The sequence below is a fragment of the Megalobrama amblycephala genome, linkage group LG17, assembly GCF_018812025.1.
Source record: "Megalobrama amblycephala isolate DHTTF-2021 linkage group LG17, ASM1881202v1, whole genome shotgun sequence".
Classification (NCBI taxonomy): Eukaryota; Metazoa; Chordata; class Actinopteri; order Cypriniformes; family Xenocyprididae; genus Megalobrama; species Megalobrama amblycephala.
Window position 1 is genome coordinate 24,845,611 of NC_063060.1, and position 14,201 is coordinate 24,859,811.

General features: G+C 37.7%; 1 protein-coding gene across 1 annotated transcript; it reads left to right on the top strand.

Moving 5' to 3' along the window:
• The first annotated feature begins 226 nt into the window (after window positions 1-226).
• kdsr (3-ketodihydrosphingosine reductase) lies at window positions 227-13,749 on the top strand. Its single transcript, XM_048164857.1, has 10 exons — window positions 227-692; window positions 1,687-1,776; window positions 2,240-2,296; window positions 2,402-2,467; window positions 2,911-3,006; window positions 5,645-5,836; window positions 5,933-6,016; window positions 6,305-6,388; window positions 7,795-7,896; window positions 9,895-13,749. The coding sequence occupies exons 1-10, from the start codon at window positions 504-506 to the stop codon at window positions 10,012-10,014; spliced, it is 1,080 nt and encodes a 359-aa protein (XP_048020814.1). The 5' UTR covers window positions 227-503; the 3' UTR covers window positions 10,015-13,749.
• Window positions 13,750-14,201: the final 452 nt, after the last annotated feature.

The window sequence follows — 14,201 nt, forward strand, 5'->3', positions numbered from 1 at the left end:
TTGTGGTTGACCTAACTGCCACTCATGTCTGTTTTTTTTGGAGAGGGCGTGTGGTTGGCTAAACATTGAAACGGCTTGTGAAACGCCTAAAAACATTTCAGTTATCTTTTACGTTAAGAAAGTAACAGTTTGGCAGTATTCCTGCTGTGGAAAGAATGTTGAACTTTGGAACTTGTAGTCTATTTTCTGCACTCCGCAGGGGTAAGCGGAGGTATAAAAAACTACAACTCCCATAATTCCATCGCCCAAGCGCAGTATCCCGTTCAAAGTGCATTGATTCTGTGTTTTGGTTCATGTAAGTGAAAGGAAAGAGTTAGCTTTTGCAGTTTTACAACTTCAACTTAGTATTTAATATACCGCACAAGCCTCTAGCACATTATCAGATAATATAAGCCCATAAACAGCTTGTCTGAAGGCCTGTTATCTTCTGTCCGCGAGACAGGGGAGTGCCTGGAATTGGACATTTAGCTTGTGAGCTAACGTCAGCAGCATCAGGTTGACCCATGTCCTCTGAGGAGGCTCTCGGCTCCGCGCTCTCACACTGGCTCACCTTTAACTCCTGGTGGCTGCTTCTGCCTTTCATTATGCTCCTGGTAGTGGCTGCTTTCATCGTGGCCTTCGTGCTGCTGCTGTACATGATATCCCCGTTAATAAGCCCCAAACCTCTCAAACTGAACGGGGCCCATGTGGTGGTAAGTTCATTTAATTCTATTATAAATAACAGCACTCAGATCTTATAATATCAGAAGCAACTAAATAAAAAACAAAACAAATATTGTATGGTGGTTGTCAATACGTTACGTTTTCAATATATTGCAAAAGCATAATGTAATTTCATTAAACATTAATTGTTGCTGCTTATTCATAAAGTGATTATATGCACTGATACTAGAGAATTTGGAACCTAGTGTAGCGGAAATCGCTGAAAATTCTTCATTTTATGGCACATGTCACTGCCATTATACTCAGTGGACGAATGCAAATGTGCATTTGACTTCTTTGTGTCATCAGTTGGTGAAACTGTTATGACTTCAGCTCATATTTCACTGAAGGCCAAATAGATTAATTCTTGTACTGGTTATGCAACCATCTGTTTCAGGGCAATGGACCTTTTCAAGCGGGCACTACATGTTTTTGTTTTTGCATTTGCTAAGGTTCATAGTTTATCAAGAGTTCAAACTTATCTAGTTGTAAATTAACAGCATGTTGAGCTCTTTACAAATAGTACATATTTTAAATCTGTTTTATGATTTCCCAAGATAATATGTAAGGCTTTGTTTATAAAAGGCTTATTTTTGATCATCACCCACTTTTTTCAGCAGCCTTTATTCGATTTTTTTTTTTTTCTCATTCTTGTTCTCCATATGCTTGTTAAAATCAAATCAAAGAGTTTAATCCATGAGTAAAACCATCCAGTTCCCAGATAAATAACACTATTCTCAGAGATAATAGTAGATCTGTCTTATACATATATATTGTGTAAAATCAATATATATGTATAAGTATTACAGATGGACATTTGTGGCACCTGCAGTGTATATTATTTTTTTATTTGTTGGATTTTCTGGTGCTTTTACCTGGTGAATTTGTTTATATTATCTCTCAAAGCTGCATATTTTAATAAATTATGTGAACTATGACTTGCATGGTTTGTAATAAGTCTGCTCTGAATATGCTGTGCATCAGGTGACCGGAGGCAGCAGTGGGATTGGGAAGTGTATTGCCATGGAATGCTACAAACATGGTGCCTTCATCACTCTGGTGGCACGAGATGAGGTCTGTCACGTGCACGTCACTGTATATCATCTGTCAGTGACAGCATAATGCTTTTCAAAAGTTTGGGGTTGACAATCTCTTATGCTTGCTAAGGCTGTGTTTATTTGAACAAATATACAGTAAAAACAGTAATATTGTGAAATATGTGATTTTCTATTTGAATATATTTTAAAATGTAATTTATTCCTGTTAAGGCATTACTCCACTCTTTAGTGTCACATGATCCTTCAGAAATTATTCTAATATGATGATTTGATGCTCAAGAAACATTATTATCAATGATGAAAACAGTTGTGCTGCTTAATATTTTTGTGGAAACCATGATAGATTTGAATAGAAAGTATAAAAAAAAAGCAGCATTTAGAATAGAAATCTTTTGTAACATTGTAAATCATCCATGCTGAATAAAAAAAAATCTTTTTGATGTATGTGTATTTACCATTATGTACATGTTTCCCTACAGCACAAGCTGGTTCAAGCCAAGAAGGAAGTGGAAAAGTGTGCCATAAATGATAAGCAAGTATGTATTTATTTGGACAAGTGTGTGTTTTTTTTGGACATTGCTCTTATAATCAACTCAGAAATCCTAAATATGCTTAACATGTATTGTTATGATCACCCCTAGGTAGTGCTTTGCATTTCTGTTGATGTGTCGAAAGACTACAGCCAAGTGGAGAGTGTCATAAAACAAGTATGTTTATTCTGTTTGCCAATTTATAAGAATCCTTTCACAAATTATTCTATGGCTGAATCTCAAATGGCACCCTAAACACTCGCAGTCTTCCTACGAGTCTGCACTTTCAATGCCGCTTTGACTGTCGGGAAGAAGTTTGCCGCGGAGCTAGCATCATTGCGGGCTCAGCAAATGTGCGCATCGAGGGCACATATCGGCTGCAAAGTGAGCACCCTTCTGAAGCCTAAAATTGACAAATGGGACATCCTACAGTCTCGTGGACTTAACAGACACATGCACGCGGTAGCCATTGTAAGTCCACAAGACCGAAAGTGCATAGAAGTGTGCCATTTGGGATTCAGCCTATGTCAGCATTTATTCTGTTCATTGTTTTCAAACATAAACTCTTCAGTTGGTTAGCTATGGTTGCTGACTGTTGCATGTTTTTATTTGATATCCAGGCTCAAGAGAAGCTGGGTCCTGTGGACATGCTGGTGAATTGTGCTGGGACGTCTATATCTGGGAAGTTTGAGGAAGTGGAAGTTGACCGCTTCAAGGTAAGAGCATATCATAGACACTCGGTGGGCTTTTTTTGTTATTTGGGCTAGTAAAGGCCTGATATACTTCAAGCGAAATTGAAGAATGAACTGGTGTGACGTAATTTTGAACAAAATCGGGCCAAAATGAAGTTTGTTTTTGAGTTTGTTTCTGGAGTTCAAAACTGCTTCCCAAAGCGAACTTTTCAGAAAAGTCTGGCTGGTAAACACCTTCGAACTACTAATATGCTGCCTTCGCATGCTATCGGAAATTTCCAACTTGCCACTTCCGAAGTTGTGATTACAAACTCGTTGCATTCAAGTGCTTTGTTGTCTGAAAGAACAGGAATCATGAAGGACACCAGGTATATTCTTGCCTATTTATTGGGAAAATCTTATTAAATCCAAAATGATATTTAACGTCCCATTCATTGAAAACCATATAAACATTCACAGTGCTATCTAGATAGTCAGCTTGCTGCTGATTCTGGCTATTCTTGCTGTGTATAAAACATACAATACTCTTTAAATGATTATTCACATATGTAAATATGCACTACTTTAATGACAAGACAAGGTGATGTAGCTGTTGTGGAAAAAAACTAATAAAGAATATTGGTCTCAGCAGCAATCATTCTCCTCTCTGCCATGTTAAAAGTTTATGGCCCACTTAGCTTGGGAACTTGGGTATCAAAATTATCTCTGAGCTTCACATTGGTAAATATGACTTTACAGGGTGTTCATGTCAAATTTTTAACCTGGAAACTCATATTTACGATAATTCCAGTAGCACATGAAGTGATAAGTAGGTGTGGCTCTGCATCGCCTCCTTATTTGACCTGACATGGAAACCTTCTGCAGTTAATTTCTTCTGTTTAGTCTGTCGAGGTCAGATGTCTGCAAGTAAAAACAAGAACACACTGGAGAGCTGCTTTAGAGTAGAAATTGATTTGTAAATCTAATTGAAAGAGACACTGACACTGTTGTTTTCATGTTTAATACTGTAAAGCTGCTTGCATTAAAGCATTTTATTGTTTAAACTGCTATAAATAAAGTGACTTCACTGGAGTGGCAAATTGTAGAGCTGGTGCAAACATATTCACATGGCTTTACTATAAAGGCACAGTATGTAAGTTTCACCGCTAGAGGTCGATTATTCAAAACAATAATGTAGCAATAACAATAACAAAGGCGTAGCTTGATGATGCTGTGAATGAGCATCTTCACCTCCACAACCAATAGAAAACAATCCTACGGGACTCAGGCAGAAATCATGTTCATGAGCTAATATTAACATTATTGTGGTATGAAGCAGGGCGGGGCAGAGAGCCTGGGACAATTTACATTGCAGTTTTATATGCCGCAGTCGGCCTTTGATGCTCGTTTTTTTTGTTATTTATTTTATGATTAAAGTTAGGTTTAACGTTTGCCAGTTCCCCCCTCCTCCTCCTTACTTGAACTTTGTTACAGTTATGTTTGGTCACTTAAACTCACATTATTTTATTTCATTCTAATGAAATAGCCATTCAGGTCACTTTATTTGACAAATTAACATTGTGGGGTAATGCAGCGCTGTTTTACTTGGTCGAAACAATTATACTAAAAATACATTTGAGTGTGTTGAAAGTTATGTTAACGTTACACTGTGTGTGTTTGCTCGGTGGCTGGTATGAGACACTTGTTGCACATTGCAATAAGCTAGATCGATATTAGAATATCATTAATAAAAGCTGGATGACTTATGTCGCTAAATGGCATACAATTAATTTTAAAATGTATTGTTTGGCAGACAAAATTATGTATTCCTATTACTACAAATAAAGTTCTTTTGATTACGCTATGTTAGCCCCTTGACAAAATAGTGTTGTCTCTGAGGCATGGTACAAACATGTGGGAAATCAAGAAAATGAAATTCAAACAATAAGACTGTGTTAAAGGGATAGTTCACCCAAAAATGAAAATTTGATGTTTATCTGCTTACCCCCAGCGCATCCAAGATGTAGGTGACTTTGTTTCTTCAGTAGAACACAAATGATGATTTTTAACTCCAAACGTTGCTGTCTGTCAGTCAAATAATGCTAGTGGAGAGTGCTATAAGAGTTAAAAAAACATGCATGGACAAATCCAAATTAAACCCTGCGGCTCGTGACGACACATTGATGTCCTAAGACAGGAAACGATCGGTTTGTGCGAGAAACCGAACAGTATTTATATCATTTTTTTACCTCTAATACACCACTATGTCCAACTGTGTTCAGCATTCGCTTAGTGAGGTCTGATCGTGCTCTGACAACGGCAGTGATGTCTCGCGCGCATACTTCAACGAGTGCTAGACATTACTTCCGTTGTCAGAGCGCGATCAGACCTCACTAAGCGAATGCTGAACACAGTTGGACATAGTGGTGTATTAGAGCATCACATAATATACTGAAGCATGTTTCCATGGTTCTATGGAAGTAAATGGGGAAATCGAGGGTAATGTGGATATTACGTCATGGATAGGCGACATTACTCTGGTTAAAATGGCGGATTTCTGTGGATTTAAACATTGGAAACATTTGGGATAATGCAAGTACACAACTCAATGAAATATGTAACATTTTTCTAGTGGTGTTTGGATATTTTAATCCAAAAATCGTACATATTGTGCCTTTAACAGAAATTGATGGAGGTGAACTATCTGGGCAGCGTTTACCCCACCAGGGCAGTGATCACCACTATGAAGGAAAGGCGGATGGGCCGCATCATGTTTGTGTCGTCACAGGGAGGGCAGATTGGCCTCTTTGGCTACACGGCCTACTCGCCATCCAAATTCGCCCTGCGTGGTCTGGCTGAGGCCTTGCAGATGGAGGTGTGTATGTATACATGATGTTCACTCAGTATCTACCACATAGCAGTCCACTGACACTTTAATTTTGATTTATTCTCTCCTCCTGATCTTTCTTAGATGAAGCCCTATAATATCTATGTTACGGTGGCATATCCCCCAGACACTGACACACCAGGTTTTGCAGAAGAGAATAAGAATAAGGTGAGATAATAGATTTTTTTTTCCTGAATAGAATTAGTCTCTGAATATTAAATACTTAGAATATTAGAATAGAGCATTAATATTAATAGAATATTTAAAAATGAAGGATTTCTAAAACTGCAAGTCTCTGCTCTGTTACATGGTTGGATCTTTGTTCCTGGATTTTAAAAAATACATTGAGTGCTAATATTAGGTGGCTATTTCTCCCTACACAAAGTAATGCTGGGCAAAACATGATTTTGTCCTGCCTATGTTTTATTCATCTGGTTTTCTCTCTCTCGACGGCAGCCTCTGGAGACCAAGTTAATTTCAGAGACGTCTGGAGTCTGTCAGCCTGAGCAAGTGGCAAAAATTGCAGTGAAGGATGCTGTGGTAAGTAGGGATTGGTCAACTACTATTCATCGACTAGTCGACTACTAGCTTTTAATAACGTGCCTTGAGACCCCTGCCTTTTGTTTTGCATTCCGTCTATTTGTTTTTAAGCACAATAAAGTTCTTCTTTAAAGGTATATTTCAGCCAAATTATTTACTCTCCCTCATGAAGGTCCAAACCTGTATGAGTTACTTTCTTCTGTGGAGCACAAAAGAAGATGATTTGAGAAATGTTGCAGGGTTTTTAGGGGTGAACATTTAACACACAATTTTTAAACACTCAGATTGTTAAAGGATTAGTTGGGGTTAATAAAGGACTTATGAAGCGAAGCGATGCATTTGTGTAAAAAAAAGTTTTTTTTTTTATATTTAACAAGTTGTTATGAAGTAAAATATCTAGCTTCCGCCAGACCGCCTGACTAATCCTTTAACAGGATAAGTTTCATGTTTTGCTCCTTTAGATAACCCTGTTGATTTAGTAAATCAAATTTAATTTGAGTTTTTTTTTTTCAAAATTTAATATTTAAAGGAGACCTATTATGCCCCTTTTCACAAGATGTCTCACAAGTCTCTGGTGTCCCCAGAATTGGTCTGTGAAGTTTCAGCTCAAAATACCCCACAGATCATTTATTATAGCTTGTCAAATTTGCCCCTATTTGGGTGTGAGCAAAAACACTCTTATGTGTGTGTTCCTTTAAATGCAAATGAGCTGCTGCTCCCAGACATTTTCCAAATGAGGGCGGAGCTTTAACAGCTCGTGCTTCGGTTGCTTAACAACAATAAAGCTGGAGAATCTCACACAGCCAAAATGACGATTGTCAGTAACGGTGTTCAGCCTTACATTGTTCAAACCAGACACTGATGGAGAGACTCAGGAAGAAGTTAAAATTTTTAGAATGCATCTGGACATTTCTGAACTGTTAGTAGATAAATTTATGTAGTTGCTGTGGAGTTGATTCAACTCATCGACTAGCATGTGTCGTCATGTTAATCATTTTGCAAATCCAGCATTTAATTGACCCTCGTTTGTGAAGCAGTCCGGCGTAAAATACCGGCATGGCAACAACACTCTACAACAACAACACTTCCTCTTCTCTAAAGCAGCCCAACATGACCTCACCCCCTTTGTTGCGTGTTCCCGGGGGCAGGGTTTATGTAAATTTTGGGGTTTGTGATGTCACCAACCCGGGAAGAAGCTCGTTGTAGTCCCTACCAACCATTTGTTGTAGTCCTCAAAAAGTGATTTCTGTAAAAGCGAATATCTCCCTTTGCATTGAACTTTGAGCGTCGTAACTTTGCAGATGTTGTTTATGCTAAAGTTAAAAAAGTGAAATCATAATCAACCACCCCTTTAACTATTGTTTCAAATACCTTAAATGTACTTTCTTGTTTCTATTCATTCACAGCAGGGAAATTTCACCAGCTCATTTGGTCCTGATGGCTACATGCTGTCAGCACTGACCTGTGGGATGTCACCTGTTACCTCCATCACTGAGGGGCTGCAACAGGTATGGCCTGTTATCACAAAACACTAATGGCTCGTTTCCACCGAGCGGTACGGTTCAGTTCAGTACAGTACAGTATGATTCGGGACGGTAAACCCTGATCCGGCTTGCGTTTCCACCGCCAACAGTACCCTTACTTGATAGGCGTGGTGTATGCTGGAAAGTAGCGATCAGCCTCATTCTCGCATGAAGACGAAAGTGACACTAAAAAAAATAAAGGATGACATACAGCAGCTTTGTTTGAGCAAAGGCTGAAGGCTGCGAGGAAAAACAGCCAAGAAATACACATTGTGTTGCAACAGTTCTGTTGTCATTCCCCTTGTAGGGTACGATTCTCTGTCAACCAATCAATGTTCTGCAGTGAGTGTAGCTCCACCCTTTTGGTACCGGTACTATAAGGGTCCCAGAAAAGTGGTACGGTATGGTTTGGAATTAATTAACAATGGAAATGGCAAAAATTGCGTACGGTACTGAACTGTACTGAACCGTACCGCTCGGTGGAAACGAGCCATAAGATTCTGACTCTAGTGCAACAGTGTCATCATATTTGATTCATTGACAATACCCTGGGAGATTGACATGGGATGACTCCTCCTTTTTTGCTTAATAATTATTTCTGCATCATATCCTTTTCATCATACTGCTTCACCTTTGTACCTTAGTAACATCTTGTTTGCATTCAGCTTTCAGTGGGCTATTTGAGTCAGTCACGGTCTTAGATATTCCCTTTGAAGATTTTAATGAGCCTCTTGACTTTTGCCCGACTCTTCCCTTACTCAAAACGGCCAGACTACATTTTTGTAAATTTCTTTGAAGAATATAAGAATATGATAAAAGATATAGTAACATATTTTCACTAAGTAAAACAGAATCAGATGTTATCAGTACGTGCAGAATGAATTTGTGTATGCAGAACTTCTACAGATCACATTCTTCATTTAATGTTTTGGCTAATTAGATTTTTTCATTAAGAGTGCAGTACCGTTTTTAAATTCAATTAAGCAGATTTTCTCCAAAAATATGTGAAAAACGTCTGTGGATTCAGTCTCTGAATTATCAGTGTATCACAGTGTCCAAGCTTTTAATACTGTACTTCTGTTCCTTTATATCTTGATGACAATTATTGAGTAGTTTCTGAATCACTCCAGCTGTTTGATGTCATGGCAACTACCCACAGTTTGGATACTTTAATCTATGTATATGTAACCTAATAACAAATGTACAAAATCTATTTTAAAAAATAGCATGGATGAATGGAGGAAGGGATTATTAAAAAAATTTCACAGTGAGAAAAACATGGTCCTTTTAAGAACTAAACTGTTTACTGAAAGGTTCTTTGGGGAACCACAAATGGTTCTTCTATGGCATCACTGCAAAACACCCTTTTGGACCATTTATTTTTAAGAGTATAGATAGATGGATAGATATATAGGTAGATAAATAGATGGGAAGGTATATAAGTAGACAGATAGATGGTTGGATATATAGGCAATATACAATCAAACCAAAATTTATTCAGACACCTTGAACATTTAATTCATTAATACAGTTTATTCACTATAGTTTAAAAAAAAAGGGTGATAAAAATATGACAAGATCTCATAGTTAAACTGTGTCAGGAAAAATTAATCTTAATTATGTCAGATAACACTTAAGCAAAACATGGTCAGGTCAAAGTGTCTGAATAATTTTTGGTTCCAAATTTTTATCAGTTTTACTGGTAGTCCACTGTATGAAGAATTTTTGGGTGTAATCTGTCCCAGTTTACTTTATTTTGCTATCCTCACTTACATAGATGAACTATAGTGTCCTGTACCCACTAGTAAAAATATATCAAAAATATAAAAAATGTCTGAATCATTTTTGGTTTGACTGTATATCTGATAGATGGATAGATAGAGTATATGGATGGATAGATTAATAGATAAATGGATAGATGGATACACAGTGATTTATTTTCTATGATATGTTAAAATGGTAATATTATGTCACCCTGTCTAGATCGTGACCATGGGACTGTTCCGCACCATCGCTCTATTCTACCTGGGCAGCTTTGACAGCATCGTCCGCCGCTGCATGATCCAGAGAGAACAGTCCAAAGCAGCTGACAAGAGGGAGTAGCACCAGCATTCCCACCACTATCCACCTCCATCACCACCACTACATTCACCCATACACCTTCACAGCACGCACAAACCCAGCCTGGAAAACATATTTAAGTGGGTAGAAGAGGCCTACGCTGACAAAAATAGGTGTCTGTAATAGGTGTCCATCTTTTATGATGTGTCATTCAGGGCCCAATCATTCCAGTGCATGCTACATCAATATTTCAATCTCTTAAAAAAACAAAACAAAAACAAGTTTATTTGCATTTAAGTTACTTACTCTTTGGCTCTCACTGCCTCTACCGTATTCTCATGTTTCAGAAGGTTTGTGGTCGTTCTCAAATAGGCCCGTGTCCTTGCATACACGAACACCACATCTGAGTTCTTGTTCTAGCTAGCCTGTTGACATAATATTATTTCAACGCTAGACTTAAAATTCAATCCGCTTTTATTTATGTTTATTATGAGATGTTACCGTATGCTGTACAGGTACGAAAAAAAAAACTGTATAGCTCAAGAACTCCAACTTCGCTTCCTTATGAGGTGACGAGCTGTCCTATGTTCTTCTGACTGGTCTGTGATGTGCGTAGTCAAACACCGTATCTTCCTGCTTCTAGATTTCATAGTTGTAAGGTATGGACACAGGACTGTGTCTGTGTTTTCGGATGAAACAGCCTGAGTCTGCCACTCTGCCTTATCTTTTTTGCTCTGTGTGGGGGTTTCTGAAGGAAATGTTTACCTTATAAATGTGTGTGCGTGTGTGTATTATATTTGTCTGCTTGTACGCATGCATTTAGGTGACCTCAGGGGCTTCTAAGAGTTCACTGAACTGAAGGATGGGTCATGATAAGCCATTGCGACGGTTAATGGCTCGCTGGCTCGAGTCACTACACCTTTCTGCCAACAGGTGGAGCTGGAGATCCAAATGGATCAGGTGTAACCAGAGCAAAAGCCTACATATGAAGCAGCTCATGTTTGAATAATCGTAGTCAGATGTCAGCGATCCAAGTGGTTTGATGTCCACAACCCTAGAACTCTAGTATTGAAGATGAATAAATGTATCAAGAGTACATTGAGTGTTCACGCAGGCATTTCAAATACTGTAGATGTTGTAAAGCTTGATCTGATTTGTATACCAAAACAAGCAATATGGCTTCCACAAGTGAAGTGAATCTCCTCGTGCTCTGCTCTGTTGTAACGTAAACTGGATGGTTCTCGCATATAAACTGTGTTTCCGGATTTAGGCCTTCCGAACTGGCCCCTTCTTGTTGCACCTATTCTATGTCGTACCTTACTGACAACACAATAGCTAGAGAGAAAATGACACTTACTCATGCTGTTGTAATATTTGCCTTCCTCACTGTCACAAGCAAACGGGGAGCATGTGATGTGATCACACCCTACAGTTATACGAGCGGATGTTTATCTCTTGAATGCCTGAAAGAAACAGAAAGGGGTCAATTTAAAGTGATAGTTCACCCGAAAACGAACATTCTCTCATTATTTACTCACCCTCATGGTGTTCAAAACCTGTATGGACTTTGTCATCTGTAGAACACAAAAGGAGAAATTTAGTGGAATGTTCATGCTGCTCTTCTCCATACAGTGAAAGTGAAAGGGACTTTAAAAGTGGTTCATATGACTTTTAAAATCTTCTGAAGCAGAGAAATAGACTGAAATTTAAAGGGTTAGTTCACCCAAAAATGAAAATTACTCACACTCAGGTCGTTCCACACCCGCAAGACCTTCGTTCATCTTCGAACACAAATTAAGATATTTTTGTTGATATCTGTGAGCTTTCTGGCCTCTGATAGACTGCAGTGTTATTACCACTTTCAAGGCCCAGAAAGGTAGTAAAGACATTGTTAAAATTGTCCATTTGACTACAGTGGTTCAATCTTAATGTTATAATGCGACATGAATACTTTTTTGTGCAAAAAACAAACAAAAATAATGATTTTATTTAACAATTTATTTCAAAACGCTGTTGACATAGTAAACGGTGCACTGCTTCTGGGTTCTACGTCAGAACGCCGGCTCAGTATTGGCCGACGCTGTACACATGAGCAGCACGACACACACATGTGATGCTGACGCAGGTGCCGGCCAATAATGAGCACGTGTTCTGACATAGAACCCAGAACCTTTTCCAGAACCACCAGGAATAGAAGAAATTGTTGAATAAAGTCATTATTATTATTATTATTATTTTTTTTTGCACACTAAAATTATTCAGATTCTGTAGTCAAATAAACTATTTTAACGATGTCTTTACTACCTTTTCTGGGCCTTGAAAGTGGTAATTTTGTTGCAGTCCATCAGAGGTCAGAAAGCTCTTGTATTTCATCAAAAAATAACTTGATTTGCGTTCCAAAGATGAACGAAGGTCTTACGGGTGTGGAACGACATGAGGGTGCGTAATTAATGACAGAATTTTCATTTTTGGGTGAACTAACCCTTTAAGTCCTTATTGAACTGATTTTGCTATGGCATGGGGAACAATGTTCTGTGAATAATGACTTACATTTTGGCCTTATAGATTCGGAATATAGTGTGCATGAGTCGTGGACAAAAAACAGCAGCTAAACTTTTTTTTTTGTTTTGTTTTGTTTTTTTAAAGAAAGTATGGTTTTAGAATTCGAACAAATAAATTATGTCAGAATTTTTATTTTTGGGTGAAGTAATATACTTCCATTCAATGCAACCCTTTATTCGAGAATATTTTTGTTGTTGTTTTATGCTGCTCTGTTTTCCCTAGAACATACCTGCAAACTCATCGCCTTTCTTTTCATTTTACCTTTTCAATGTAATGAAGTAGTGTCTATAAGTGCAGCACTGCTTTATTTGCAGGAGTAACTGCTGTATTTCTGCTTTTCTATTAGCATAAGATTATTTTTAGAGGAAAAATTCCCCATTTCCTATCCCCTTTTTCGCCGGTCTGGAGTTTGCAGGTATGCTAGACACAACTGACCAATGCAGTCAGGCACTGCAGTCATGGGGACCCATTCCAAGCCTTAAGAGATCCAAACACAGACCACTATAAAAGCTATAAGAGTGGACACCTCCACATCCAACTAAGGCATAGATTGTGTATGGTTTACGTATATTTGTTTCAATATGGAAAAAGACATTGTTTTTGTTTGTTTGTTCATTGTTTGCTCTGGATATTTTTTACAAAAAGTCCCAAAATATGAAAGTGAGAATGCATGAGTCAAAGCGACGATGTTCTCATTTGATATTGGCTCAAGGCACGTCGTCCAGCACATAGTAGCTATAAGTTAGGTGCCGATATGTGTCGGACTTAGAATTCGGTTGTGCCCTTTTCCATAATACATGGACGTAGTCATTTGTTTCATGATTAAGAAGCTAATAGTAGAGAAATTGTGTTGATCTCCTTAAAGCTATGCAAATCAAGCTTGTGCTCACACTTCATTTAAACACTAAAGAAGATACTTGGATTTTTCTTTTTCTTTTTTTTCTTTTTTTACTGTGTTCTGCTATAGTTCCCTCTTGTATTGACTGAAGTTGAGATATATTTCTGAGAATAAGATATATAGTTTATGAGTAACTTTTAAAAGACCAAGACCAACTTGGATAATTTTGCTTCTATCTATGTTTTATCATTTTTTTCCGTATTCATTTGTTGCCAAACTTGCATAAATTTCACCTTGTGTGCCATGGGAGAAAAAGAGGATGTTGTTGCTTTGTCTTATTTTCTTACATAATGAAATAAATAACTTTTGAAAGGTAATTCTGTGTCAGAACATTTTGAACTTTGTAAAATGATGGTGATAGAATCCCTTGAAATATTTAAATGATATAATAAATATTTCTGCTTATGCTTTAAAATATCTAATTGACTAGAAATTCATCTTTTTGCAATGTCTATAAATGTATTTGAAAGAATCCCAATCACTGACTGGAAAACTCTTTGATCAAAACATATGCACCACATATTGTCCTATGTAACATTCTCCCAAATAACTTTTACTGATTTACTTTTTTTTTTTTTCATTAATAGACAGGAATGGAAGTAAAGGTAAACTGGTTGACTCTTGCAAGAATTAGGAGACACAGGACATACCTCTGTCAGTAGCATCTGAACCTGATCTTTTACTTTGCATTCCAACTTTGAAACACTTCATCACCAGTCCGAAATAGCCAACTCCAGAAGCTTAACTTAGCCCTGAATAACCCAGTCAA